Here is a 27920-nt window from a genome sequence, read left to right on the forward strand (position 1 = left end):
ACTGCAGAGAGGTGGGGGAGGGGCCCAGAGATGGGTGGGAGGAGGGGTCAGGGAGTGGGGGCAGGCACTGCAGAGAGGTGGGGGAGGGGCCCAGAGATGGGTGGGAGGAGGGGCCAGGGAGTGGGGGCAGGCACCGCAGAGAGGTGGGGGAGGGGCCCAGAGATGGGTGGGGGAGGGGCCAGGGAGTGGGGGCAGGCACCGCAGAGAGGTGGGGGAGGGGCCCAGAGATGGGTGGGGGAGGGGCCAGGGGGGGGGGCCAGGGGGGGGGAGAGGGGGGGGGGGGGCAGGCACCCGCAGAGGGAGGGAGGGGCCCAGAGATGGGTGGGGGGAGGGGCCAGGGAGTGGGGGCAGGCACCGCAGGGGGGGGAGGGGCCAGGGAGTGGGGGCAGGCACCGCAGAGGGGGGGGGGGGGAGGGGGGGGGAGGGGCCCAGAGATGGGTGGGGGGAAGGGCCAGGGAGTGGGGGCAGGCACTGCAGAGAGGGGGGAGGGGCCCAGAGATGGGTGGGAGGAGGGGCCAGGGAGTGGGGGCAGGCACCGCAGAGGGGGGGGAGGGGCCCAGATATGGGTGGGGGGAGGGGTCAGGGAGTGGGGGCAGGCACCGCAGAGAGAGGGGAGGGGCCCAGAGATGGGTGGGGGGAGGGGCCAGGGAGTGGGGGCAGGCATCGCAGAGGGGGGAGGGGCCCAGATATGGGTGGGGGGAGGGGTCAGGGAGTGGGGGCAGGCACCGCAGAGAGGGGGGAGGGGCCCAGAGATGGGTGGGGGGAGGGGTCAGGGAGTGGGGGCAGGCATCGCAGAGGGGGGAGGGGCCCAGATATGGGTGGGGGGAGGGGCCAGGGAGTGGGGGCAGGCACTGCACAGAGGTGGGGGAGGGGCCCAGATATGGGTGGGGGGAGGGGCCAGGGAGTGGGGGCAGGCACTGCACAGAGGTGGGGGAGGGGCCCTGCGAACGAATGGACGGGTGCGGGGGTGCCGAGGCTGCAGCGCTTCCCCTTTGCGGGGGGGGGGGGCGCTACTCCTGAAGAACCCGGATGACGAAGAACGTCCCCCTCTTTTCCCGACTCTCGCGCCAAACACCCCATCTCATCTTCTTATTGGTCAAGTCTGTGGACTCGCGCCCTTTCATTGGCTGCGGTGGGGAACAGGGCGACTCTGATTGGCTACTAGGACTCGAACCACAGCTGGCTGCTAGTGGCCGGCCGCTCCTCTTTCCCCATTGGCAGAGAGCGAGCGGACCGAGCAGAGACCCGGAATAACCCCTCGGTTGCTAAGGGGAAGGGGGTGTGGCCTAGCTACGGCGGCCGCGTGGAGCCTAGTTCGTTCGCCGTTCGCTAAAGGAGCCGGGATGGGGAGCGAGCAGCTCGGCGCGGCCGCGGGCGGCCCCTTCTTCACCCTGGCCGAGGTGGCGCAGCGCAACTCGAGCCGCGAGGCCTGGCTGGTGATCCACGGGCGCGTGTACGACGTCAGCCGCTTCCTGGACGAGGTGAGGCCCGAGCGGGGCCGGGGCCGGACCGGCCAGGCAAGGGCGGGGCCCCAGGGGATGGGGAGGGGGAGTTTGGAGGTGGGGGGGGACTCGGGGGGAGGAGTCTGGAGATGGAGGGGACTCGGGGGGAGGAGTCTGGAGATGGGAGGGGACTCTGGGGGGGAGGAGTCTGGAGATGGGAGGGGACTCTGGGGGGGAGGAGTCTGGAGATGGGAGGGGACTCTGGGGGGGGAGGAGTCTGGAGATGGGAGGAGGTTCTGGGGGGGAGGAGTCTGGAGATGGGAGGGGACTCTGGGGGGGAGGAGTCTGGGGAGGGGGAGTCTGGAGATGGGGGCTCAGGGGACTGGGGAGGGTCCCTGGGGGCAGCGTATTCATGGGTCTGCTCAGGTGTCTCCCCGAGGGGCGGTAGTGTCGCTCCCGTGCCCAGCCGGGGGGCGGCTATTGGCGACGGTTGTCCCGTGACAGGGGTTCATTACTGGGTCACGGGGCCCGGCCCGGGGCATGGCGCGCCCCACGTGTGCAGCAGGACCCACCTGGGCGGCTGAGCGAGACGCAGCAAGTGAGGGGGTGGAGGTAACCGTGTCCTCACAAACCTTTCACACAGGCTAAATGTGGCTTCACATCACGCGGCTCCTTGTGCTTTTCCAAGCACCTCAGTGAACCTAGGAGTTCCCTGGGAGATGGCAGTAGTAAATTGAAGGCTGGGATTTGCATTTCCATGTTGGTCCCCTTCAGCTCAATGGATTAGTATAACAGCAACTTGTACTGAATTGCAAAGCAGTGTGGATGAGGCAATATCTTTTACTAGACCAACTTCTGTTGGTGAAAGAGATAAGCTTCATCTAGCCTAGTATTCTGTGTTTTGACAGTGGCCAACCAGGTGTCTCAGAGGGAATGAATAGAACAGGTAATCAAGTGATCCCTCCCCTATCTCTTGTCCCCATCTTCTGACTAACAGAGGCTAGAAATACCATCCCCACCCATCCTGCCTGATTGATGGACCTATTTTCCATTAACTTATCTAGCTCTTTTTTGAACCCTGTTTAAGTCCTGGTCTTCTCAACATCCCCTGGCAAGTAGTCCCACAGATTGACTGTGTTCTGTGTGAAGAAATACTTCCTTTTAAGAACATAAGAACGGCCATACTGGGTCAGACCAAAGGCCCATCCAGCCCAGTGTCCTGTCTGCCGACAGTGGCCAATGCCAGGTGTCCCAGAGGGAGTGAATCGAACAGGGAATGATCAAGCGATCTCTCTCCTGCCATCCATCTCCACCCTCTGACAAACAGAGTCTAGGGACACCATTCCTTACCCATACTGGCTAATAGCCATTTATGGACCTAACCTCCATGAATTTATCTAGTTCTCTTTTAAACCCTGGTGTAGTCCTAGACTTCACAGCCTCTTCAGACTAGGAGTTCCACAGATTGACTATGTGCTGTGTGAAGAAATACTTCCTTTTCTTTGTTTTAAACCTGCTGCCCATTAGTTTCATTTGGTGGCCCCTAGTTCTTATATTATGGGAACAAGAAAATAGCTTTTCCTTATTCACTTTCTCCACACCACTCATGATTTTATAGACCTCTATCATATCCTCCCTCAGTCTCCTCTTTTCCAAGCTGAAAAGTCCCATTCTCTTTAATCTCTCCTCATAGGGGACCCATTCCAAACCCCTAATCATTTTAGTTGCCCTTCTCTGAACCTTTTCTAATGCCAGTATATCTTTTTTGAGACGAGGAGACCACATCTGTACGCAGTAGTCCAGATGTGGGCGTACCAGGGATTTATATAAGGGCAATAAGATATTCTCTGTCTTATTCTCTATCCCTTTTTTAATGATTCCTAACATCATGTTTTCTTTTTTGCCTGCCACTGCACACTGTGTGGATGTCTTCAGAGAACTATCCACGATGACTGCAAGATCTCTTTCCTGATTAGTTGTAGTTAAATAGCCCCCCTCATTTTATATGTATAGTTGGGGTTATTTTTTTCCAATGTGCATTACTTTACATTTCTCCACATGACATTTCATTAGCTATTTAGTTGCCCAGTCACTTAGTTTGGTGAGATCTTTTTGAAGTTCTTCACATCTGCTTTGGTCTTAACTATCTTGAGCAGTTTAGTCTCGTCTGCAAACTTTGCCACCTCACTGTTTACCTCTTTCTCCAGATCTATTCGACTTATTCATAAATGGATTGGTCTTAGGACTGACCCTTGGGGAACACCACTAGTTACCCCTCTCCATTCTGAAAATGTACCCTTTGTTTCCTGTCTTTTAACCAGTTATCAGTCCATGAAAGGATCTTCCCTCTTATCCCATGACAATTTAATTTACGTAATAGCCTTTGGTGAGGGACCTTGCCAAAGGCTTTCTGGAAATCTAAGTACACTATATCTACTAGATCCCCCTTGTCCACATGTTTGTTGACCCCTTCAAAGAACTCTAATAGATTAGCAAGACATGATTCCCTTTTACAGAAACCATGTTGACTTGTGCCCAACAAATTATGTTCTTCTATGTGTCTGACAATTTTATTCTTTACTATTGTTTCAACTAATTTGCCTGGTACTGACGTTAGACTTACTGGTCTGTAATTGCTAGGATCGCCTCTAGAGCCCTTTTTAAATATTGGCATTACATTAGCTATCTTCCAGTCATTGGGTACAGAAGCTGATTTAAAGGATAGGTTACAAACCATAGTTAATAGTTGCACAATTTCACATTTGAGTTCTTTCAGAACTCTTGGGTGAATGCCATCTGGTCCCAGTGACTTGTTACCATTAAATTTATCAATTAATTCCAAAACCTCCTCTAATGACACTTCAATCTGTGACAAGTCCTCAGATTTGTCACTTACAAAGGACGGGTCAGGTTTGGGAATCTCCCTAACATCCTCAGCCGTGAAGACTGAAGCAAAGAATTCATTTAGTTTCTCTGCAATGACTTTATCGTCTTTAAGTGCTCCTTTTGTATCTCGATCGTCCAGAGCCCCACTGGCTGTTTAGCAGGCTTCCTGCTTCTGATGAACTTAAAAAACATTTTGTTATTACCTTTTGAGTTTTTGTTTGTATTAAACATGCTGCCTGTTTGGTGACTTCCAGTTCTTGTTATGGGAACAAGTAAATAAATTCTTTATTTCCTCCATCCCAGTCACATTTTCTTAGGTCTCTGACATATAGTCCATTAGTCCTCTCTCCTCATAGCAGCTATCCCATACCCCCCTAGTCATTTTTGTTGCCTTTTTCTGAACTTTTTCCATTTCTAATACATTTTTTTGAGATGAGACAAAACCTGAACACAGTATTCATGATGTGAATGTACCATAGATTTACATAAAGCAGGGCTGGGCAATCATTTTTTACCAGGGGTCACTTAAATTTTTGAAGTGGCCCAAGATAAGGATGTTAAGGACTAGTTGAGTATCAAATAAGCAAATGTTTATCAGATAGTCAAGTTGACTAGTAGATTTCCCCCCCTGCCCTTGCTGCCTCTATCAGACAGAGGCAGCAAAGGGGAGGGGAAGATGGAGTACTTCAAAGCAGCAGCGCCACAAGGATCCCAGGATACGGACTCCATGCAGCGCTGCCGCTTTGAAACACCATGGTCGTGTTTCCGACGGGCAGTGCTGCACAGCTGATCCTGGGCTCCGTGTGGTACCGCCCCTTTGAAACGCCACCATGGTGTTTCAAAGTGGCAGTGATGCATGGAGCTGACCCCGGGCTCTGTGCAGCGTTGCCCCTTTGAAACACCGCTGCAGGGTTTCAAAGTGTGCGGAGTCCTGAGGGCCACTGGGGAAATGCCGCGCAGAGACCAGGGTCAGCTGGGGAGTGCCCAGCTGATCCCGGGTTTCCCACAGCATTTCAAAGTGGCAGCATCGCACGGAGCCCAGGATCAGCTGGGGACTCTCCACCTGACTCCGGGTTCTTTGGAAATGCCATATGGGCTCCATGTGGCGCTGCTGCTTTGAAACGCCCACTGGGGCTCTTGTACATTTCAAAGGAGGAATGTGGAAGTGCCTGTCGAGTAGTTGATGGAAATTCCATCAACTACTCGACTAGTAAATTAATCAATATTTAACATTCTTACCTCTAGCCACTCGGAAAAGGGTGGGGCCTCACAAGGAAAGGGTGGGGCCAGAATACTTCCCTGCTTCCCCACTCACAGACCATGATCGATCTGGGGGTGGGGGAGTGCATGAAGTCTTTGTCCCCCTGAGAGGTTCCCCCTAGGTGTCCATGCCCATAGTGGTGGGAGGAGCCTTTGCGCGCTCTCCCTTCTGCCCTCAGGCCAATCAGGCGTTGGGGGTGGGGGAGCGCACAAAGTCTCCTCCCACCCTGCTAGGAGTGCATGGCGCTTCTAAACACCATATGCTCCTTGCAGAGCGGAGGATATTTAATTCATTCCCTCCCTCCTCCGTCCCCAAGCCCTGATTGGCCAGAACGGGGTGGGGAAGGTGCATGAAGTGTCCTCTTGCCCTGCCAGGAGTGCATGGCTCTTAGAAGCAGGATGGAGGAAATTTTGTGCACTTCCTCCCCCTCCCAGGTCCCAGGGAGGCCCTTTTGCCCACCCCTCATAGAGAGAATAAAAGAATATTTTATGCCTTTATCTCTTTTTTTAATGATTCCCAACATTATGTTTACTTTTCTGACTGCTGCTGCATGTTAAGTTGATGTTTTCATAGAACTATCCACAATGATTCCAAGATATCTCTTGAGTGGTAATTGCTAATTTAATCCCCATAATTTTATGGCTATGTCTAGGCTATGCCGAAGTTCTGAAAGAGGATATGCAAATTCTGTGGGAATTTTCATATTTTCTTCCGATCTCGCTTTCAAAAGCAGAGCTTTTGAAAGTGAAAGTAGTTGGGACATGGTTGTTTTTTTTTTTTTTTTTTTTTCCGGCAACCTTCCCCCCCCCCCCATTCCCCCGCTTTTTTCAAAAAAACGCTCTTCCTCAAAACATGAGATTTACACGGCTTTTTTTTAAAAAAACCGTGTCCCAACTACTTTCACTTTTGAAAGCTTTGCTTTCGAAAGTGAGATCAGAAGAAGATATGCAAATTACCACTGAATTTGCGTATCCTCTTTCTGAACTTCGGCGTAGTCTAGACAAGCCCTATATGTATAGTTGAGATTATGTTTTTCAATATACATTATTTTGCATTTATCAACACTACATTTCCTCTGCCATTTTTGTGAGAACCTTTTGAAGCTTTTCACAGCTTCTTCTATCTTGAGCTTTTTAGTATCATCTGCAAATGTTGCCAGCTCATTGTTTACCCCTTCCTCCAGATCATTTATGAATATGTTGAATAGCATTGGTCCCAGTATGGACCCCTGCGGGATACTAGTTACCTCTCTCCATTCTGAAAATTGAGCATTTATTCCTACCCTTTAATCGGTTATCAATCTGTGAGAGACCCTTCCCGCTTATCCCACTGCAAGCTAACTTTAAGAGCCTTTGATGAGGGACTTTGTCAATGGCTTTCTGGAAATATAAGTACATTATATCCACTGGATCCCCTTTGTCCACATGCTTGTTGACCCCCTCAAAGAATTCTAGTGGATCAATGTAGCATGATTTCCATTTACAAAAACTATGTTGACTTCCTTAGAAATTATGTTCATCTATGTATCTGACAATTCTGTTCTTTACTGTAGTTTCACCTATTTGCCTGGTACTGAAGTCAGTAATTGAGCAGGCCAAAAATGGTAATAAAATGTCAGCAGTGTTTTTGTCCTACCTCAGAATAAAATTTCAGCTGCAGTGCTACCCTGACCCATGCTGAGCTTCTGGCTTCTACATTGCAATGCATTTATCACCTCATTCTGAATCAATGCTAAAATAAGCACTTTATTGAAAAAGCAGCAGCTTCCTTTTCAGGACTGTTTGTACTTTGTCTAAACTTGGCTTGGGTTTACTATGAACAGAAATGTCTATTTACCAACACTGGCTATGCGGACATAACATTATTAAAAGTATGAGCCCAATGCTTGAACTCCAGGGGACGATGACTAAAACTAATCTAGTAGAGTCTCTGATGGGGGAGACAGAATGACATCTAAGCCTTTTTTGGTCCCCATCTTGCAGCATCTGAGATACTGGAGGCCATAATTTTGTATGAAGCATTCCAGGAAGTGTACTTTTAACTTTTTATTAACTACAGCGCAGTGATACCGTATGCTGGACAAGAGGGTGCTGCCGATATAGCACAGTTGAGTGAAGACTTTGGAGATTGTGTGTGATGGGCAACTCAGGCTGCCAGTTTAGAATAGGATTCCTTATTCTCACACAGTGACTTGACCCATGTCACTTAACTTTTGCTTTTCTTGCAACAAATGTGTCTTTGAAGATGCAAATTGTAGTCTCACCGCTTTTCTTTTCTTCACTCCAGTTGCCATGCACTGATCCATAGTTGATTTTTGAAGGGCTGAGGCCCCAGAACCAACCTTGCAGCTGCCAGCACTGATGATGTGAAACAATGCCATTCTTCATCAGATGAAATGTTAGAAACCAAAGTTTCACTTTCTTTGTTGACAGTCTTGACCTGCTTGGAACAGGACATTGTCTGTTAACTGGGCTCTAATAAGAGCTCTTGTTTCAGTGTATTAGCTGGCTGATGTCAGTCAGAGGTGCATTTTTGTAAGCAGAAGCTGAGGGTCAGTGCCCATTTCAGCATCTCTGCAAACTTATATGTCCATGACTGTAGACCACCTTTGCTTGTTAATGAAGTCATAATTGATGGCAGTCTTAGTTAAACAATGTGGAGTGTACCAGGTTTTGTTGTGAATCTTCAGGTGATGGAGAAGCAAGTCAACCATCACTGTGTTCTAGGCTGTTTAGCCTCAGTGGACACATTGGCACATCAAGCTCACTATGAAGCAGTGGGTCTATAGGGCTGTGGCTATACCATCTTGGGTCCAGAGAAGTGGAAATGAGGGCTCTGATGAAGGTTGAAGAGCATTGGATTGAAGTCTCTGATGCTTGTCTTTGTCAGCTGCTACATGACAGATCAAGATCTGCAATGAAGATATTTCTACCTATCAACCACCTCCATCAGCACTGGTTTGTTTTTGGCATCTTTCTTGGTGTGGACATATTATTAGGATGGAAGGCCAATGAATTACGGTGCATACTTGTTGTGAAGGACTCAATAATGGCCTGAGTGCCAGAAGCTGTGGTGGTACAGTAAGGTTGCCAGAAATAATTATAGATGAACATCCAGCAAGGCTGTCTTAAAGATCTGGCTAGAGCAGGGGTGGGGAACCCATGGCCAGCCTGGATCCAGCCCCTGAAGCTCAAGGCAACCCTCAACAGGGGGGAACTGGCACTCCAGCTCTGTGGCCTCCTTCCTGCCCAGACTCCACACCTTAAGCCTGCTTCCCAGCAGCCCCCTCCCACACACTGAACTTATTTAGGCCCCATCTGAGAGCATGCGGTGGCCACAAAATCTACTACCCAGGGTCGCCCAAGCTCTGATGTGTGTGGGGAGGATTCGTTTTGCTGTGCATCTCACTTTTGAGTAACCCCCAACTGACCTTTTTTCTGTGGGTCGGTGCCCCCCCCCACCCCCAAGAAATGTTCCCTACCCCTGGGCTAGAGATTGATCTGGTGGTGCCAGAGATGCAAACAAGCTATGTTCCTTTGGCATGTGCAATGACGATACTCATGGTCATTTTATGGGAAGACTCTTGTAAAAAGTAGTACCAGTGTATCCCTTTGAGGTGCAGCTCGGCATTATGTCCCTTCTTTGCTTGAATTAGTTTTGCACTTACTTGCAGCTTTCATAGTGAAATGAAATCTTTTCTTGTCTTGGGTGTGGTCTATACTGCAGACTTCTAATAAAGTAGCTATGTCAGGCCATGTCTTCGCTACAGAGAAGACTGGTGCTGCTGCAATTGATCTTCTGGAGTTTGATTTAGTGGCTCTGGTAAAGCTGGCATGCTTAGAACAAGAAAGCTCCCCTAAAATAAGCCATAAAGGTCCAGAAAACATGACATATGAGAGAAGACTGAAAGAACTGGGTTTATTTAGAATCCTACAGTTGGCAGAGACCTCAGGAGTCATCGACTCCAATCCCCTGCCCAAAGCAGGACCAATCCCAACTCAATCATCCCAGCCAGGGCTTTGTCAAGCTGGGAGTTAAAAACCTCTAGTGATGGAAATTCCATCCTCTCCCTAGGGAGCCATCCCAGTGATTCACCACCTTCCTATGAAAATAGTTTTTCCTAATGTCCAACCTAGACCTCCCCCACTACAACGTGAGACCATTGCTCCTTGTTCTGCCATCTGCCCCCACTGGGAACAAACCTCTCTCCATTCTCTTTGGAACCCCCCATCAAGTAGTTAAAGGGTGCTGTCAAATCCTCCCTCCTTCTCATCTGCAGACGAAACAAGCCTAAGTCCCTCAGAGTCTCCTCCTAAGTCATGTGCTCCAGCCCCCCAATCATTTTGGTTGCCCTCCGCTGGACCCTCTCCAATGCATCCATATCCTTTATGTAGTGGGGGGTCCAGAACTGGACACAATACTCCAGATGTGGCCTCATCAGTGCCGAATAAAGGGGAATAATCATTTCTCTAGGTCTGCTGGCAATGCTCCTCCTAGTGTACCCCAATATGGCGTTAGCCTTCTTGGCTGCAAGGGCACACTGTTGACTCATATTCAGCTTCTCATCCACTGGCATCCCCAGGTCCTTTTCTGCAGAACTGCTGCCTAGCCAGTTAGTCTACAGCCTGTAATAGTGCTTGGGATTCTTCTGTCCTGAGTATAGGACTCTGCACTTGTTCTTGTTGAACTTCATCAGATTTCCTTTGGCCCAATCCTCCCATTTGTCTAGGAAAAGAGACGACTGAGAGAGGACGTGATAGCAGTCTTCAAGTACCTAAAAGACTGTTACAAGAAGGAGGGAGGAAAAATTGTTCTTCTTGGCCTCTGAGGATAGGACAAGAAGCAATGGGCTTAAACTGCAGCAAGGGAGGTCTAGATTCCCAACCGTCAGAGGTGGTTAAGCACCGGAATAAATCGCCTCGGGAGATTGTAGAATCTCCATCACTGGAGATGTTTCAGAGCAGGCTAGAGCAGTGGTTCCCAAACTTTTCGGCATCACGCCCCCTTTTTGATATTTGAGAAACCCTCATTTGCGCCCCCCCTTCCAAAAAAAAGCAGCAAAACTTGGAGTGGGATTGGTGGATGCATGTGGTTGGGTCCCTCACGCCCCCCAGTTTGGGAACCCATGGGCTAGAAAGACATGTATGAGGGATTATCTAGATCAGTGTTTCTCAAACATTTTGAGACCATGCAACACCAAACAATAATATTTTTTTATGTGGAACACCCATGGAAAATTTTCTTTTAAAAAAAAAAAAAGGTTGTCACACGAAAAAAGACCAAAATAAAGAAGAGGTCGTGGCACACCGGCGAGTTGTTCACGGAACACCTGCGTTCCGCAGAACATAGTTTAAGAAACACCGATCTAGTTGAGGTGCAGGCAATAATTTGTGCAGGAGGGCCACTTCACAAGTTGTGGTTCGGGGTGGAGGGGTCTCTGGCAGAAGGGGTGAGCGGGGGCTGCAGAGAGAGACAGAGCGTGTGAGTATGAAAGGGACACTGTGTGTGTGTGTGTGTGTGTGTGTGTGTGAGACAGACTTTGTGACATTGTGTGGCAGTGTGTATGTAACAGTGACTGGCACAGGCTGGGGGGGTGACAGTGTATGTGTGTTGGCTGCTGCTGGGTAAGTCTCTGAGAGAAGCCACGCGCTGTCTCTAATGACCATCCATCCTGCTCTGTTGTCTGTCTTCTCCCCTGCTCTGTACTCCTGAGTCACCATCCATACTTCAGGTTGGAGCAGCTCCGCTGTGTGCCGCCTCCTTCCCTGCCCCATCTCTGCAGACATGGAGTACAGGGACAGGTGAATAGTCTGACTCCAGCCTACCCTCTCCCCTCCATCCTCCTCCCCCACCCATTGTGCACAGCTAGAAGGAGACTCGGAAGCAGCTCGGCTGCACAATGGAGCAAGTGGATCCATCCCCCAGGTATGATTTTGCCCACCCAGGTCTAGGAAGAGTTCTTGAACGAACAGATTCTCAGACAGATGTACATTTCCAAAATATGCAGACAGATTTTTCTCTCATGGTACTGCTGTGAACTGCACTGGCAAAAGCACTCTCTTCCCCTCATGGCATAAACTGTGTCTGCACTGGAGCATTTTCTCGTGTAGCTGTACCTGCTTTGGTATTGCAAATCTGTTGTAATGTAGGCTATTCTTGCATCTACGCTACAGCTCTGTGACGGGGGGCAGTCACAGACGACCTCTCGGGGATGCTTCCTGGGGAGCTGACACGGCCACTGCCACTCGCCTTCCCACTCTCTGGGGCTCCTCACCGCCCGGTCCTGCTACGCCAGCTCCACTGGTCTCCCCCAGCCAAGGCCCCGGGCTGAGGTCCCTGCCCAGACACTGAACCACTTCAGGTCTGAGGAGAGAGCAGTTGGGCCCATCCTCCTGAGAGCACTCCCCAGATGGGATCAGACCCCAGAGAATAGGGGCGCCCCTGGAACAATGAAAGGGGGAATGTCCACACTGGTTCCCCCCAGGTAACAATTATTTACACTGCGTTTGATAGAAAATAAACATGATATTCTAAAGTGGAAGCAGCAGGATTGAAGTGGGAATAAATGAGACCAGGCAGAGCAAAGTAAGTTACAAATCAAAAGAAACAAAACCGCTTGGCTAATTCTTCACTGACACCTCAGTTCAAACTCTTCCAACTCCCCCTAAAACCTCTTTTCCAGCTGCCCCTCCGAACCAGGTCCCTCTTCCCCACCCTGGGGTCTTCTGCTCCTTCCTTCAGGTGCAGCCCAGCCAAAAGACCAAGGTCTCTACTTTCCTATTCCTTTTGTTAAACAGTTGAGGCCACTCGCTACCAGCCACTGCTCAGACTGAAGGACAGAAGAGATGGTTTAACAGTTGAGGGTAGCACCGTCCATTTCTCTCATTCACACATTTGAAACCCACCAAGTATTCCCCACTCCATGTGTCTAATTTTACACCCAAAAATGATACATACATCAAAGAAAGATAAACAGAACCAGCAGGTCGTGACACGAAGATCGGTGGGTTACAGGAAAAAATTTGCTCAATACACTTTTGAGTTCTGTATATTCATGTCCATAAGTCCATTTCATAAAGCACGGGGTGGGTGGTGGGGGGGGGAGGGGGCTTGTCACAGGCTCTTACTGAAAAGATGATGGATGCAAGCTAATGACCCAACAAGTTCAACTTTTCACCATTCAACTCTTGAGTGTAGATTTTTATTTTACAGGCAAGAGCAAGTTTTCCCCTTGTTAGCTTGATGGAGAGCCAGATTCAGATCCAGTGTCTGATAAAGTGTTCTGCATTGGATCTCTGAATTGCTGTAACCGCAGAAGTCACAGATTCAGCATGAAACGTTTCCCCTCAATCCTCTGTAATCGGTGGGACAATTGCTAATTGCTGCCTGTTCTAGCCCTTGGCACATGTTATTTGTCCAGATTTGCTGAGCTCACTGAAGTGCTATTGCAGGGCTATTGCATAATCTCCGAGAGGCTGCGCTGGTTCCTGCAAACCAGACACTGTGGGTCAGGGGCTGGTCAGTCTGTCTGAAGTGAGTCAGTTGCAGTATGGATTGTTTTCCACTGTGTTGATCGTGTTGTGTTGCTGATTACACAATAGAAGCTCTAAGACATTGGACTTGGCACATGGCAAAAGTCCATCAGGTCATTAAGAACATGGGGAGATGGGCCAAGGGAGCGCCTCAGATTGCATCTGAAGCCCCTGAGTGAGTTGGTGTCTCTCCCAGAGCTGGCCATGCTGCAGGGGGTATGCCTGGTGTGCATGAGATGAAGCAGAGCCATTTCCATAAATCCCTGCCAAATAGCAAAAGGGCAGTTCATGCCCCACTTGAAACAAAATAAGCCCAGAATGCAGGTTTCAGTGGTATAACTGCTGCAACCGCAGGAGCCATGAAAACTAAGCCTGTCTCTCTAAATATAGGTGATCGGTGAACTGCTGAGGGTTAACTTACCAGTTATGGGCTGAACTGGTCTGTCAGGAGTAGAGATACATTCACCTTTTGATTAGCACTGTTAAATGTGAGTAGCCCTGTCCTGCATAGCCCTCTGGCCCCCACGTGCAGGGCTACCATTTGGGGCATTTAACTTGCACCCTGCCCCACCCAGTCCCCGTTGGAGGTCTGCCTCGCTAAGGTGCTCATGGACATCCTGGGGGGGCTTGCAGTCTTTACTGGATTTTTCCTCACAGCCTGTTTCTGCAGTGGGCAGGGGTGTTGCTTGTTTTCGAGAAGGGGAACTGACGTGTGCTGAGTCAGGGCTTATCGTGAAGCCGTATTCTGTAGCTACGGCAGGCGTGGGTAAGATCCGGCTGCTGCTTCTGGCCACAGGCCGCCCCCTGCCGGGACCCTCAGGCGCAGAGCAGCCAGCCACTCCGGAGCAGCCCCATGCCACTTTAAACAGCCGGCTGCATCCTGTGTCTGTCTGCTCTGGGCATGGGGCGCAGTGCGGAGAGGGAGGCTTTGTGGAACTGGCCGGTGGGAGCTGAGAGATTTTGCTGGGAGTAGGGGCAGCGTGTGAAGCCTCCCCCTCTCTCTGGTGCCCAGAGCGAGAGCCGCAGGGAGCAGCCAGCCATTTTGAGCAGCCTGGGGCTGCAGCAGGCAGGGAGCCTGCTTCGGGGTCTTGCAGGGCTGCTGGCCAGGAGCTGCCTAGGTAAGCACCTCCCAGCTACAGCCTGCCACTGGCACGCCAGGCCTTCCCTCTCCCCAGCTCCCTGCCCCAGGTCACCATCCAAACCCTCTGCACCCTCCCTCCCCTCCTCCCCCAAGTCACAGTTCCCTCCCAGAGCTAGTAAACATGACCTCTGAGGAAAGATTGAAAGAACTGGGTTTGTTTAGTCTAGAGAAGCCTGAGAGGGGACATGAGAACAGTTTTCAAATACCTCAAAGGGTGTTAGGAAGAGGAGGATGAAAAATTGTTCTCCTTGGCCTCTGAGGACAGGACAAGAAGCAATGGGCTTAAACTGCAGCAAGGGAAGTTTAAGTTGGACATCAAGAAAAACGTCGGGGTGGTTCAGCACTGGAATAAATTGCTTAGGAAGTCGGGAAATGTTCCTCACTGGGGATTTTGAAGAGCGGGTTAGACAGACACCTTCAGGGGCGGTCTAGATCAGGGGTCAGCAGCGAAGGGCACACCTGCCGTAAGTGGCACGTGAGCCGATTGGAGTGACCCACGCTGAGCGCCGTGGGAGCTTGGCCCCCCCTTCTTTCCCTATGCAGTGGGGAGCCCGCACAGCCGTGAGGCTTGGAACATCAGCTCCGGCTTCTGGGTGTACAGGAGGGGGGAGGTTAAGAAAGCCCTGACCAGACCTGGCTCCTCACTTGCATCCACCCCGGTGTCCCCAAGAGTTGCCCCAGTTCCCTACCCTCCTCCGCCGGGCGGCATAGGGACCCCGCACAGAGCCGAGACAGCCCCCCACCCGACAGGATTGAGACCCGTCCCCGCATGCGCACTGCTGCTGCTCCACCTGTCTCGGCTCCGCCAGCATGCAGGGGGCTGGGGGAGAAGGAAGCAATGGGGTGGGGGGCTGTGCCCCCAAGAGCCACTCCTGCTTCCACTGGGCGGCACAGGGATCCCAGGCAGGGATGTTACATTTTGATTAGTTGATAGGGTGCCTCCTCCTTTGAAGTGAGGCAACAGCCCTAGGGGCTACACTTCAAGGGCGAAAGCGCTGTGGGGAGCACGGGGCCAGTGGGGCAGTCCGCTGCTGGCCCCGTGCTCCCCACAGCATCTCAAAGCAGTAGCAGCAGTGCATGGAGCCCGGGGTCAGCTGGGGACTCCCCTGCTGGCCCCAGGCTCCATGCAGCGCTGCTGCTTTGAAACGCCACATGCAGCCGGGGGACACCCCAGCTGGCCCCAGGCTTCATGCAGTGTTTTTCAAAGCGGCAGCACCACCTGGAGCCCAGGTCTGGCCCCAGGCTCCACGGGCGCTGCTGCTTTGAAGTACCCCTCCTTTTTCCCCCTTCTCCTTGCTGCCCCTTTCTTGTAGAGGTACCAAGGGGGTAAGCGACTAGTTGACTAGCCTGTTGACTGTCCGATGAGCATTTGCTTGTCAGATAGTGGACTAGTCCTTCACATTCCTAATGCTGGGCAGTGGCGCAGGATTGAGGTCGCACCACTGCTGCTCCACCCACCCCAGCCCTGCCGGCATGAGGGGATCTGCAGGTAGGGGGTGGATAGGAACAGGCTGCCCCGCTCCTGGGGCCTGGCTGAAACCATGCAAGATGGATAGAGGGGATCTGGGGTGTCGAGGGCTGTAGGGTGACGAGGCAGTGGAGGGGGGGCAAGAAGGAAGCAGTGGGGTGGGAGAGTCCACCCCCAGAACCCCAAGAGCTGCCCTGGCTCCTCACCCCCGCCACGGGCATCACAGGGATCCCACACAGAACTGGGACCCCTTTCCCCCATGGGAGGGGTGGGGAGAAGCGGGGGCTGGAGTGAGGAGGTAATGGGGGAATTGAGGACTGGAGAGTGTTGGGGTCAGGCTCAGAGATCGTAGGACCTGGGGCACATGGTAAAGTGTGACCCCCTCCCCACGGAAGTCAGGTAAGTGTCCCCCCACCCTTATGCTCAAATCCCTACACCTCAATCCCTCCCACTCATTTCCTTCTCCCTCCTCCCAAGACTCCACACCCCCAGCTTGCTCCGGCACCCTCCCTTCTGGCCACACACTGCACCCTCCCTTGCTCTTGTTCCCTCCCCCTGTCCAGACACCCTACTCCCAGGTTGCTTCTGCTTCCTACCTCCCACCCAAACCTCCCTCCCTCCCTCCTGCGCCCCACCTCCCACCCAGATCCTGCACCCCATCCCTATCCCACTTGCTGGCAGCCCTGTCCTGCACAATGAACCCCTCATTTTTGTCCCCACCACAGAGCCTAAGGGGGTCCACAAAATCCACTATCTCCAGAACCCCAGGAGAGTAAATCTAGTCTATGGGAAGCCCTGAACTTCCGTCCCCCCTGTTCCTTCCCCTCGCCCCTCTTGGGGAGCACCAGAGGAGTGAGGTGTCTCAGTTGGGGGCCACATCAGTGAGGGTTGGGGGTTTTTGGAGGAGTTTTTTTGCTTCTCACTTGTGTGGTCCCTAACTGATTTTTCTGTGGGTCAGTGGCCTCCGACCCAAAAAAAGTTCCCTACCCTGCCATAAATAAAGAAAACATGGAAACCTTTTGTGCTGGACGTAAATTAATATTTTACTTTATTTAAAATGAAGTTTGATAAACTAACATGAGAAAGTTAAAATGCTTAATCTGTTTAATAATTTAAATTAAGCCATTCTCCTTAGCTGCAGCACTAGCAAAATGGCTTGGATGTAATGAACGGTGAGTTTCCATTAGCAGCTGGTGGTCTGCGGAAAGGTTTGCATTGAGTCAGGAGGTCCAAGGACCAAAAAGTTTGAGAACCACAGTGCTAGAGTGTCAGGGCTGCGGCTCCAGGGCTGGATGGCAGCAGGAGTGGCTGAAGGAGAGGAAAAGGTGCCATGGACCGGCACCCCGCACCCAGTAGGGCTGGACACCCAAGGGTCACCCACCTGCCTCCGCTTCACCCATTTCCCTGACCCCAGCCCGTGCTGGAGACCCAGCATCACGCCCCCCGCGAGACTGGAGCCAGTGCTGGCTTCCTGTGGAGGGAGGGGGAAAGCCCCGAGGCTCCGTGCAAGAAATGTGAGCTGCTCTTCCCTTCCCCCACAGGAAAAGCCAGCGCGGCGCCCAGGGCAGGAGGTCGGGGGAGGAGGTGGGAAGCTCTCTCCACCACGTGCCCTGCTTGGAGGGTTACAAAGCAGGAGGGCTCCATCATGGCACGCCACTTGGGAAAGCTTGCTGCCCCCTGACTGGTCCTGCCTAGAATGCAGGGGACTGAACTTGATCTCTCAAGGTTCCTTCCAGTTCTGTGACTCTACGCTGGGACCTGCGGTCATCAGGAGCCCTCTGACTCCCTCCCTCCCAGCATCTCCTCTGTGATGCTTCAGGGGCAGGCTTTTAAAATCCGTCTGTTGCACACTAGGGACGGGAAAGGTTCGTGGCTTAACCGGGAAGCATCGCCCCAAACAGGAAATGCTCACCGGTGCCAGTTAGCTGCAGGGGCCGGAGCAGCTCCCCCACCCAGCCTGGGCAGGAAGCTGCTCTAGCCCTGCAAATCTCGCTGGAGGCAAGGGCTCCTCTTGGACGCCCCCCGCAGGTTACACACTGGCTACCCAGGAGTGGGGAGCAGGGGCTGCTGGTCCCACTCCCGAGGGGCTGGGAGCTCCTTCTGGCACCGCTCCCGGGGAGGCGGTTTCTCTTCGGTAGGGACGCTTCCTCCCTGGGAGTGGAGACAGCAGGACTGGGCCGCCCTGCTCCTGGGGAGGCTTCGCTGCAGGCTCCACCGTATAAAGCCTGTTTAAGCTTTGCACTGCAGAGCCTGCTGCGCGCGTAACCACCGAGATTATCAAGGCTTCACTGACCTTTTTACATCTCTATGTAAACAGTAAAACTGCTGTGCAGGGCCTCCGCTGCCCCGGCTGCTGAGTGTTTGCCCTGGCTGGATTTCAGACGGGGCCAAATGCAGGCTGCTCCAAGGCGGTCACTAGCATGTTAGCTTATGCCATTGGCAAGCTTGGCCCTCTGGTCTTGTTCCTGCAGTGGAAAGATTACAGCAGACCAAGACCCTTTGATTGCAGCGCCCTGGGGAGAGGGAATAGCATTGCTGCCTCCACTGACATCCAGGAGGAGAGCATCTTAGAACAAGCAAGTCTCAGCCCTTCTGTAGCAGGGGGGATGAAATAATGCCTCCTGCATGGAACGAAAAGGAAAAGCACCCGGTGGGAAAGCGTTCTCTGCAGTCAGGAGTGCCTGGCCTGCCCTGCGTGTGCTGTGACAGTCATGAGGAGGGGCTCTCTCACCTATGCCTAGATCTGGCATGCTCACGGCTAGAGTGTACTCAGCTGGTTGGGGCCCCTGTGCTTGTGTGGTGTTGGCTCTCCTCTAGAGAGGAACTGGTCACCGCATACACTGTGCTGCTGCATGAACATACATCTAGGTGCATCAGGAGTCAGACCAGCCCGACTTGCCTCCGAGCCTTGGGGCCTACGGCGCAGATGTGACTGAGCGGGCCAAGTCAGTGGCTCCTTGGGGATGTTGGGGAATTGCTGCCTGTAAAGCCGGTGCGGCTGGATTCCAGGTGTTTGCCAGACCCTGCAGTGCTCTCGTCTGACTCATGACTGCCTGAAGGGGTGGTTGCACGCTTAGCTCTTTATTGGCGTTATCTTGTGCTCTTCTGCGGGGGCTGTGCTGAACCGAAAGGTAGGGGCATGTTTGCAGCGTTGGACCTTGTGTCCTTGGGGGAGGGGATTGGAGTTCTTGGCATTGCTTTTTATCCCTCACCCCTGAGCTCACTGAATTCCTTCTTTTCCAGCATCCAGGCGGAGAGGAGGTTTTGCTCGAGCAGGCTGGCAGGGATGCCACAGAGAGCTTTGAGGATGTTGGGCACTCCACAGACGCCAGGGAAATGCTCAGTCAGTACCTCATAGGAGAGGTTCATCCGGTGAGGAACAGCTGAGTGTGACCAATCCGGGGGAGCTGGATTGAGATCTGTCCTGGCAATGTGGAGTTGCTGTGTACCTCCTTTCTCCACCCAAACACCAAACCAACCCCGAAACGTAGGCCAGAGATTAAAATCAAACTAACTCGCCCCATCCAGAGATAGGGCGCACCACTCGCTGCTGGGCTGGCGCCTCCTGCTGGTCACCTTCGGGTTGGTGCTTGAGGCCAGAGTCCCTGGCCACGGTCACATCATCATTCCGGCTCTGCCACTGCTTTCGCTCCAGGACTCACAGCATGGGACTTAGTCCTGTGTGACTTAGTGCTCCAGCTAGGTCCCCCCCCGCATTCCTCCTTCCAGGGTTCAGTCCTGCAGCGGCACTAGGCAGTCTGCCCCTTCAGTGCCTCGGTTCTGTGCCACGGAGGCCGGTAGGGGAACCCCAGCATGCCTGCCTTCTCGGGGTTCCTGCCCAGGGGCCCTTGGCTCAACAATTCCGGGCCTGTCTGGCTCCCCTTCTCTCTCTGGGTGATCCAGCACCAAGAACCCCCTCTTCTCATGGAGAGACTGCTGCCTGCCTCTCCTAGCCACCCAGTACGTAACCCGTTACCTGGCTTTACCAGCCCAGCCTGCTGCTGGCCAGATGAGCCTCTCTAAGGGTATGTCTACACTACCACCCTAGTTCGAACCAGGGTGGTAATGTAGGCAACCGGAGTTGCAAATGAAGCCCGGGATTTGAATTTCCCAGGCTTCATTTGCATAAAGCCGGACGCCGCCATTTTTAAATGTCCGCTAATGCGGACTCCGTGCCGCGCGGCTACATGCGGCACGGACTAGATAGTTCGGACTAGGCTTCCTATTCCGAACTACCGCTACTCTTCATGAAACTCCTCGAGGAGTAACGGTAGTTCGGACTAGGAAGCCTAGTCCGAACTACCTAGTTCGTGCCGCGTGTAGCTACACGCGGCACGGAGTCCGCATTAGCGGACATTTAAAAATGGCGGCATCCGGCTTTATGCAAATGAAGCCCGGGAAATTCAAATCCCAGGCTTCATTTGCAACTCCGGTTGCCTATATTACCACCCTACTTCGAACTAGGGTGGTAGTGTAGACATACCCTAACTGCCTCCAGCCTAAAGCTCCCCGGTTTGCAGCCTATTAGCGGATCAACCCCCCACCTGGCCCAGTTCAGCTCCTGTAGGGCCAGTGTGGGAGTTTACCCCATCATGGCCCCTTAAAGAAATTCCTTGGGGTGGCTGACTGCAGGTGATGGGTCTGAACTCCTTGCCTTGCGGGCCGGGGGGTTAAGACGAGACCGCTCATGCTGTGGACCCTGCATTCTACCTGCTTTGTGATTAAACTTCCTGTGAAGACTTTGCCTTTCAGATATCAAGGCCTTCCTTACAGCCTGGGGGACAGAATGGGGGGGCCAGGGAGCCATGGCCCCATCACTTTTAGAAATAGGAAGGCTGTGTCCTTCCACTTTTTGCTGGCCATAAGGCTGAGCAATAGTGTAGGGGAAGGGGAGAGAAGGGAATGGGGAGATGGGGTGCGGGGCCTGTGGGGAAGGGACAGCATAGGGGCAGGGCTCTTTTTAGATTCCAGTGGCCCCACTTCTTCTGCAGCTCCTGGTCACAGCTGGGAGCTGGAGTTGAAATATTCCAGGCAGTTGCCCAGGTGATGTTGGCGGGTGCATGCTGATTCTTTTGTGATGTTTGCAAACTCCTTTCCAAAAGGCAAAGTGACAATGTTTCCCATCTTTTCTCTTCTCCTCCCACCCCTCCAAAAAACCGCCAGTGTGATCGTAAACATGAAGGCTCTAAGGTAAGAAGCAAATGGTTTTTTTCCTGCCTATAACTTAATGTGTAGGAGTCTAGGCTGGGTTCAATTAGCAGATATTTCATTTTCTTTCTAGAAAGGATGTTAGGTATTAGCCTAGAGGGAAACCTTGCACAAACCATAGGGCTTGGACGCTGTCGTAAAGAGACCCAAGGAAGCTGTGGCTGTGGATGTGTGTGTGTGGATGGGTTCAGTAGAGAAATTACTGGTAGATTGCTGCTTTGGAGCAGAGGGGGCTCACGGCCATGCCAGGTCTGTCACATTGGACCTGAAGTGGAAGAGAAATACGGTCTCTTGATTTGCAGATGAGATGTGGCTTATTCTTTAGAGGGTTGTTACATTTTTATTCTAGTTGGGGAAGGATGCTGCTTTTCTTCCAGAGTCTGTCTTGGTATTTAAACCAAGAGCTGGGGTGTTAGCATTGGTGTCCTGCCAAATTCTAATTTGAGTCATCACCATCTTTTTATTTAAATCCCCCCTTTCAGTTTTCTCTCCCTTCCATTCCTAACCTCTTCTGTAGAGTTTCTGTGAGCTGCAACACAGATACCATCTTAAACAAAGTTAGCTGCATTTATTTGGCAGGAAAAGTTATTTTTGCAAATAAATATTTGCAAGACACTTCAGCATGAGCGACTAGACAGAGTCCTTCGCTTAAAACAGAAGATTGTGGAGTTAGTTGTCTTTTACCTCTTCCCCCCCCCCCCAACACCACCAATGTCTCTGGGTTCTCCTTGCCAATCCAGTGTGTCGCTCAGGAAAATTGAGCGTGAGGAGCTGGGAGGTATGCATGCCTCCGTGGTAGATATAACTTTTAGTCTGATGGCCTCGGTTGCACACCAGCAGTACAGCCAACAGTTCTGGTTCAGACGCACAAATGTTTAGCATCGTCTGTCCCCAGAGGGTCTTACATAAGCAAGAGAGGAGTTAGCTGTTGCTGTGCAGTTCTGACTGTGGAAGGATGCCTACAGCAGTCTCTCCATGCTCAGCTCTGGTACACCAAACATTTACAGGACTATTAAAGTGGTTCTTTGAACAAGTGCTAAACATCTATTGTGCCTTGTCTTTTTTTTAATCCTCAGTGATGCCCTAGTTTAGTCATTTACAAAACTTTTCTTAAACATTACAAGAATATATTGTCTCCTACTATAGAATTCAAATTTATAATCCCTATTCCATGATGAGATAGTTTTAGGTAAGATACATCAAAGCTCAAACATATCTTTACATAGGTTTTTTTCCCCCAAGCATTTTATCAAAATAATCCAATTTAAATTTTAAAAATTGGATTCTTTTTTACCATTGGTTTTTTTTTATCCACCCTGCTACGCAGGTCTCTTGTATAATTGTGCACAAAAACAAACTAGGTTGTGAACTGTCTGCTCCTAAACTAACCTTCGTGAGCACATCTACCCGAGAGACTGTAGAGAAATGTGGACTCTGTCTGGTATTGGTTCCGGTGTAGATTCTTTAAGGGAGTGGATTAAGAATTGAGCAACAGCCTTCATTGCTCTAGTCAAAGAGAGTTAAGCATGGTTTCCCCTGGAGACCGTCAAAACAGCTAACTAGTTCAGTAGTAGTTCTAGTAAAATGTGGCAAGCCCCACCTTTCCAGGCCTACGTGTACTGTGTACATTGCTGCCTCTGGCTCAGGATCGGCATGAAAAAAACCAAGTTATTCTGTGTTTCGTCCAGAGCTGGTGGTTTTGTGTTTACCCAAACTGGGGCACTGAATAAACCTTGCAAGCAAATTATTACTTTGTTTTTGTTCTAAAGATCAGTGGCACCTCAGTGTGGGACTTGAACCTCACTCCCCTGACATCAGCTGAGTTATTTCCACACCTTGAACCACAGACCTCTGTTTGCGTCACCCAGGGTGTCCCGATCACTGAACTGTTAGTGTTGTCCGATTCAGCCCAGGAGACAGACCTAACCACCTGGGTCTGGCCTGAAATCACAGATTCTGTGTTAGCATCTCTAGGGCTTCTGCTGAGAACCTGGGGACTCCAGGACCAGAAGCTGGGTGGGGAGGCACATAGGAACTCTACCTTTGAAAGGATGGTGGTGGGGAATGTAAGAAATGGAATCTACTCGCGGAGTTAAATGTGTGTCCTGCAGTTGGCTTCTCCTTGTGCTTGACTAAGACTTGGCCTGATAGCAGCTGTGCTTTAGACAGTCCTTTTGTTAGATGTCACGGAGAGGCAACTTCTTTTCCTGCAGTCCATTGTCGGGGAGGGGAGGGGAAGGGAGAGGGGGACGTCTGTTTGTTCTGTTCAGCCATGGAGAGTATCGTTAGCCAGCTCAACCCCCCGCTTCGTTACAGAGAATGCCAGGCCTTTTGCATTCCATTTTGTAAGCAGATGCAGAGCCACATACGTGTGTGTGTAGCCATGGGCACCAACCTGAGCTAGGAATGTAGAAATGTAACCATTCAAACGGTTAAACTCTTTGCCGGCTGCCTCCCCGCAGTGCAGGCTGTGCAGTATAAAGCTCATGCTGCAGAGCCCACGGTGCCGCCGGCTCCTTAGGAGTAGGCTGGGAGCCAGTACGTGTGGGGAGCTATCTGAGCCTGCAGCGCAGGAAGCCGGAGCACACCTGGAGCTGGCTTATACTATAAGCTGGTCCCGCTCCCGGGGAGCTGGCTGCACTGCAGGTTCTGCATTGTAAGTCTTATATTGCAGAGGCTGCAGCACATGGAGCCGTGTAACCGTTAGGGTTTTGAATGGTTACACAGTTACTTTTTTAACCATTTTTTACATTCCTACCCTGAGCAGCTTAAGGCATTTCACAGCTTACTGCGCTCTTTAGGTATGTCCAAATGCTGGCCGGTGAGCAGCCCCCAAGGGGCTCTCAAGAAACTGGAAGACTGAGCAGCACTCTGGAAAATGGCCAGTCTAACAACATTCGCTGGAGGGGCAGACCGGCCAGCCCTCTGCCGGGTTCTGAACTTGCAGCGTACTCTGAGCAGAGAGGTCTCTGCAGCTGCCCTAGTTCAGTGGAGAACAGCAGTCCAGCGTGCTGTACAATCTAGGGGAGCAAGTAGGCGACTCAGGTGTATTGAAAAATAACCTACGCTGAAAATAATACAGAAAATAGATCACAAAAGAGGTTGCCCCTTTGATATCTCTTCCTTTTTGAGGAGCTCAGAGTTCTTATCATGCACAAATAATGGTGTCCCTGCACCTAAACCAGTATCCTAATGTGAAAAGCAGCATAAAGGGCAACATGTTGGCTAGAGGGGTGTGGGAACTTAAGGAGGATGCGACACTGTAGAGGCTCCTGGAAAGGGGGAAGTGTTGTAGGAGCATGAAATCAGGATCACTCCTCACTTTCATGCTAAGTCAAAGGAAAACACACTGTGCACAAATGCTTATTGTGAGAGTCCTGTGTGGATACAGCATTTGTATCCACATCCGTAGCTGCAAAAATGAGCATAGAAATCCGTAGCATTGAAGGATTCTAGGTGTAGTCGCCTTGTGAAACTGTCTTCCACTGGAGGCTAATACTGTGGCATACCTCCACTGAAGGTCAATGCCCTCACTTCTATATACACTCATATTTCAAGAACCCCACAGTAGCCCTGGGCTGGCTGGCTTTGTGTCTCCTTGTTATCTGATCATTTCAGTGTTTATGGAAAATTAACTCAGCTCAAAAAAATGAAGGGGTTGGACGATGCTGTGGACATACCAAGTGCGACACAGCAAGTTAAGCTCTAAGTGGGAATCCTGTTAGACATCCTGGGATCCGTTCTTTCCCAAGCGCCACGTTAAATAAAAAAGTTACCTTTTTGTTCCGATGTTGACGCTTCCCTCTGAAGTATCAGGTACTGGTTGGGAGGTATCTGGTTTGCTGAGCCAAAGGTTGATGCTTTAGCGAATCACGTTTCCTTTGCTATGTGGGCAAGTTACTAGGGATTTTTTTTATATTTGGTTACATTAACCGTGTAACCAATCCAAATTCTGTTGGTTACACAGTTAAATGTCTTACCAGGGATGTAGGAGTGGGGAGGGAAGGGTCCTCCTAACCTTAGGCTTTTGGGTGCTGCCTCTCTCTGCAGGCTCCTCTCCTGGTATCACCGCAGCCAGCATGGCCAGTGTCCTGACAACTGAATTTAACCGTTAACCAAAACCAATAAGCATTAGCTTATCAGTTAAACAGTAAGTCTTGCATCCCTACGCTACTGGCTTTGGCTCTCTTGGACAATGTGGCAGCATGTCCCTTAAAGGCTATAGTATCCCTATGTCCTACATAACATATAGTTGTGACCCAAGGCCCTGATCAAGATGGGACCCTGTTGTGCATGGAGATAAAGGTGGTCCCTGCACTAAACTGTTTATAATGAAAGAGAAGGGCGAGACTGAGAATATATAACGTTTTGAAACCGAAATCTCAACTTTCCTTAACTGCCTCCTTCTAGGCATTAATCGTTGACTGAATTCTTGTAGGTGTTCTGGAAGAAAAGGATCTTTAAAAATGATGTGAAGGAGAACAGGGTAGTAGCCTTGCAGATCAGTTCAAGGAGGGAGCCCCATAAATAAGAAGAGACCTGGCAGAGCGTCAAGCTGTTTATGGAAGGAACAGTGCATAGTCAGTAACGTAATCACTAGGGGATTGCAAGAAAGTCAGAGAAATGTGGGAAGACAGAGTTGTAAAGGGCTTTGGTGATAAAGAGAAAAAGCTTGGTGTGGTGGAAGAGGGTTGTGCAGCAGGGGAACCTGCAGAAGGAGGATGTGATATGGTTAGAAATGGAAGCAAGGAAGCTGGCTTCAGAAGGTGTGTTATGACCAGACTGGAGGGCAGCAGAGATGGCTCGGGGGGTCCCAGCTGCTGAGACAGGAGATGAAGGCCTGGATAAGAGTTTCAGCTGCTTGGACACAAGAAGTGATGTTTTGTCAATTTGATGGAGACAGTGTTAGGGTTTAGAGACCTCCTGGACATGTGGTGTAAGAGAAGTTGAAGAACATTTCTAGATCTTGTGCCTGAGTGACAAGAAGGTTGCTGGTGTCAGTCAGTAGGGACGTGGATACAGTTTTAGTCTATTTTTGGGTCCATCAAGTTGTTGGTGAGAGATCTGCGTCAGAGGTGGAGTTTGAGGAATGAACCAAAAGTCTGGAGTGGAAAGGTAGCACATGAAGTAGTGTGACCCGATCCCCCAGAGAAAGAGAAAGAGGAGGGGACTGAGGATGTAGCCCTGCAAGATGCCCATGGAGACTGGGTGATGGAGAAGAGATGAATCTGCCCGAAAAGATGCTGAAGGAATGATCAAACAGAACCAGGCAAAGGCCCAGGGAGGCAAGAGTTTGAGGAGGATGAGACCAACCATGTCAAGCGTGCGTGTGTGTGAAGAGAATGGAATCCAGGGTCAGCAGTTTAGCCAGGAAGTCATTCAGACTTGGTAACAGGAGTTTTGGTCAAATGCTGGGTGTAGGGGACAAACTGGGGGCGGGATCTAGCTGATGCACTTGAATGAGAACAGTTTGAGGTGATGGGTGTGGAGAGGGTGTTCAGAGGTGAAGGGAAGAAGGGTACAGAGACAGGTGGGGTGAAGAGTGGGTTTGGCTTTTAAGGCTGGGTATAATCAGAACATGCTTGTATTTCGAGAGGAACTGTTCTGAGTGTGAGGTTGAGGAGGGAGTGGAGGCAAGTGAGAACCCAGTTATGGAAGGGGAAGAGAGAGATGGGCAAGGGAGGAAGATGTGAGGGGGGTTTTCTGGACCCCTCTCTATAGCCAACTACATGTTCCGGGTTGTCGTTCTGCGAGTACAGCCTGTACAATGTATCTCTCTCTTTCTCTCCTCAGGATCCAAGCACGACGACCGCAAGCCAGTCAAGGTATGGTATCCCTGTTGATACAGGAATGAGGAGGTCTGAGGGACGGGGCACTCTGCAGTGTTACAGATTAATTCTGGGCCTTGTCAAGGGACAGAGCAGAAGTCCCAGAACCTTAATGCAGTGCAGCCATTGCAGGATAAGTAGCCGAATTGCAGCCCAGTGAGTTCTGTGCGAGTCCACAGTTCCCCTCCGCTTTCATATCTGTAGCCACCCATGGAGACGAGTCCCTGCACCCTAAGCTCCATTCTCTTCCGAACATGTAGGCCTTCTAGTGGCCAGTCTAGTATAGCTGAAGTCCGAGAAGTATAGACAGTCCGAACAGGTTTCTAGATTTCCATGACTGATAGGGAAGGCTCCCTTTGTACGCTTGGCTGGAGGTGAGCTCCTCCCACGGTCTTAAACAGTGGGGTCTCCGAAAGTTTCGCAGATCAAACCCCTCCTGATCTGAGCGTGTGGGCCGTTTGGAATAAATGATTAATTTGCTGTTCTCTTCTGTTTTGTGTTGTGTGTTGATTTGACTCCCCTGTAGTTTCTGGCTAATCCCCATCGTCGGCGCACTGGTCTTAGGCTTAATGTACCGATATTACATGTTGGATGGGAAATCCTCTTGATGTGGCCTCGCTGGAACCTCGAAGCAGGAAAGCACGTGCATGCAAGCAAGATCTCCGGGGGCTGGTTTTCCTAGACTTTGCATATTTTGTTCTTTGCTTTTGGGTCTGTCTAGCAATGGTAGTGTCTGCAGAGCCTCGCTAGTGTCAGATGGGGCCTGTCCTGCCTCTGGGCTCTGCCTCCTCTCTGCACGTGTTGGGGCCCAGGGTGAGGTGCAGTGTCCTCCTATTCCATGATATGTCTAGTCTGTCTCACTGTAATTAATCCTGGGGAACTTGTCGTTGGACACCTTGTTGTTAACCCCAGCCACGTAGAACAGCTGCTAGCAGGTGAGCCTTGGAAATGCCTCTGGCCTTCCTGTGAGCGTGGTCGAAACCACCGCAAGCAGGCTGCAATCCCATCCAGCGCAGGTGGTCCGCGGCCGAGCAGAACAGCTCTCCAGGGCGTCCAGGTGACACTGGCAAGAGCACCAGGACATTCTGGCTCTTGTTGTCTTCATCTAGGTGGCTGGCTTGAAATGGTTAAGCAAATACATGTTTTTAAAATGA

The 27920-nt window shown here is 51.2% G+C and overlaps 1 protein-coding gene across 1 annotated transcript; it reads left to right on the forward strand.

The window, feature by feature from the left end:
* Positions 1-1222: 1222 nt before the first annotated feature.
* Positions 1223-27920, forward strand: CYB5B (cytochrome b5 type B). Its single transcript, XM_075939783.2, has 5 exons — positions 1223-1481; positions 18974-19102; positions 20894-20920; positions 26732-26763; positions 27293-27920. Exons 1-5 carry the CDS (start codon positions 1344-1346, stop codon positions 27372-27374), a joined length of 408 nt encoding a protein of 135 aa, XP_075795898.1. The 5' UTR covers positions 1223-1343; the 3' UTR covers positions 27375-27920.

The sequence above is a fragment of the Pelodiscus sinensis genome, chromosome 12 (genome assembly GCF_052426305.1).
Source record: "Pelodiscus sinensis isolate ZL-2025 chromosome 12, ASM5242630v1, whole genome shotgun sequence".
NCBI classification, from domain to species: Eukaryota; Metazoa; Chordata; order Testudines; family Trionychidae; genus Pelodiscus; species Pelodiscus sinensis.

Excerpts from the sequence above, each read along its gene's own strand:
- CYB5B (XM_075939783.2), top strand. The coding sequence starts at position 1,344 with ATGGGGAGCGAGCAGCTCGGCGCGGCCGCGGGCGGCCCCTTCTTCACC. Across the intron at positions 1,482-18,973 it reads TCAGCCGCTTCCTGGACGAG|CATCCAGGCGGAGAGGAGGT; the intron begins GTGAGGCCCGAG and ends CTTCTTTTCCAG. Across the intron at positions 26,764-27,292 it reads ACGACCGCAAGCCAGTCAAG|TTTCTGGCTAATCCCCATCG; the intron begins GTATGGTATCCC and ends ACTCCCCTGTAG.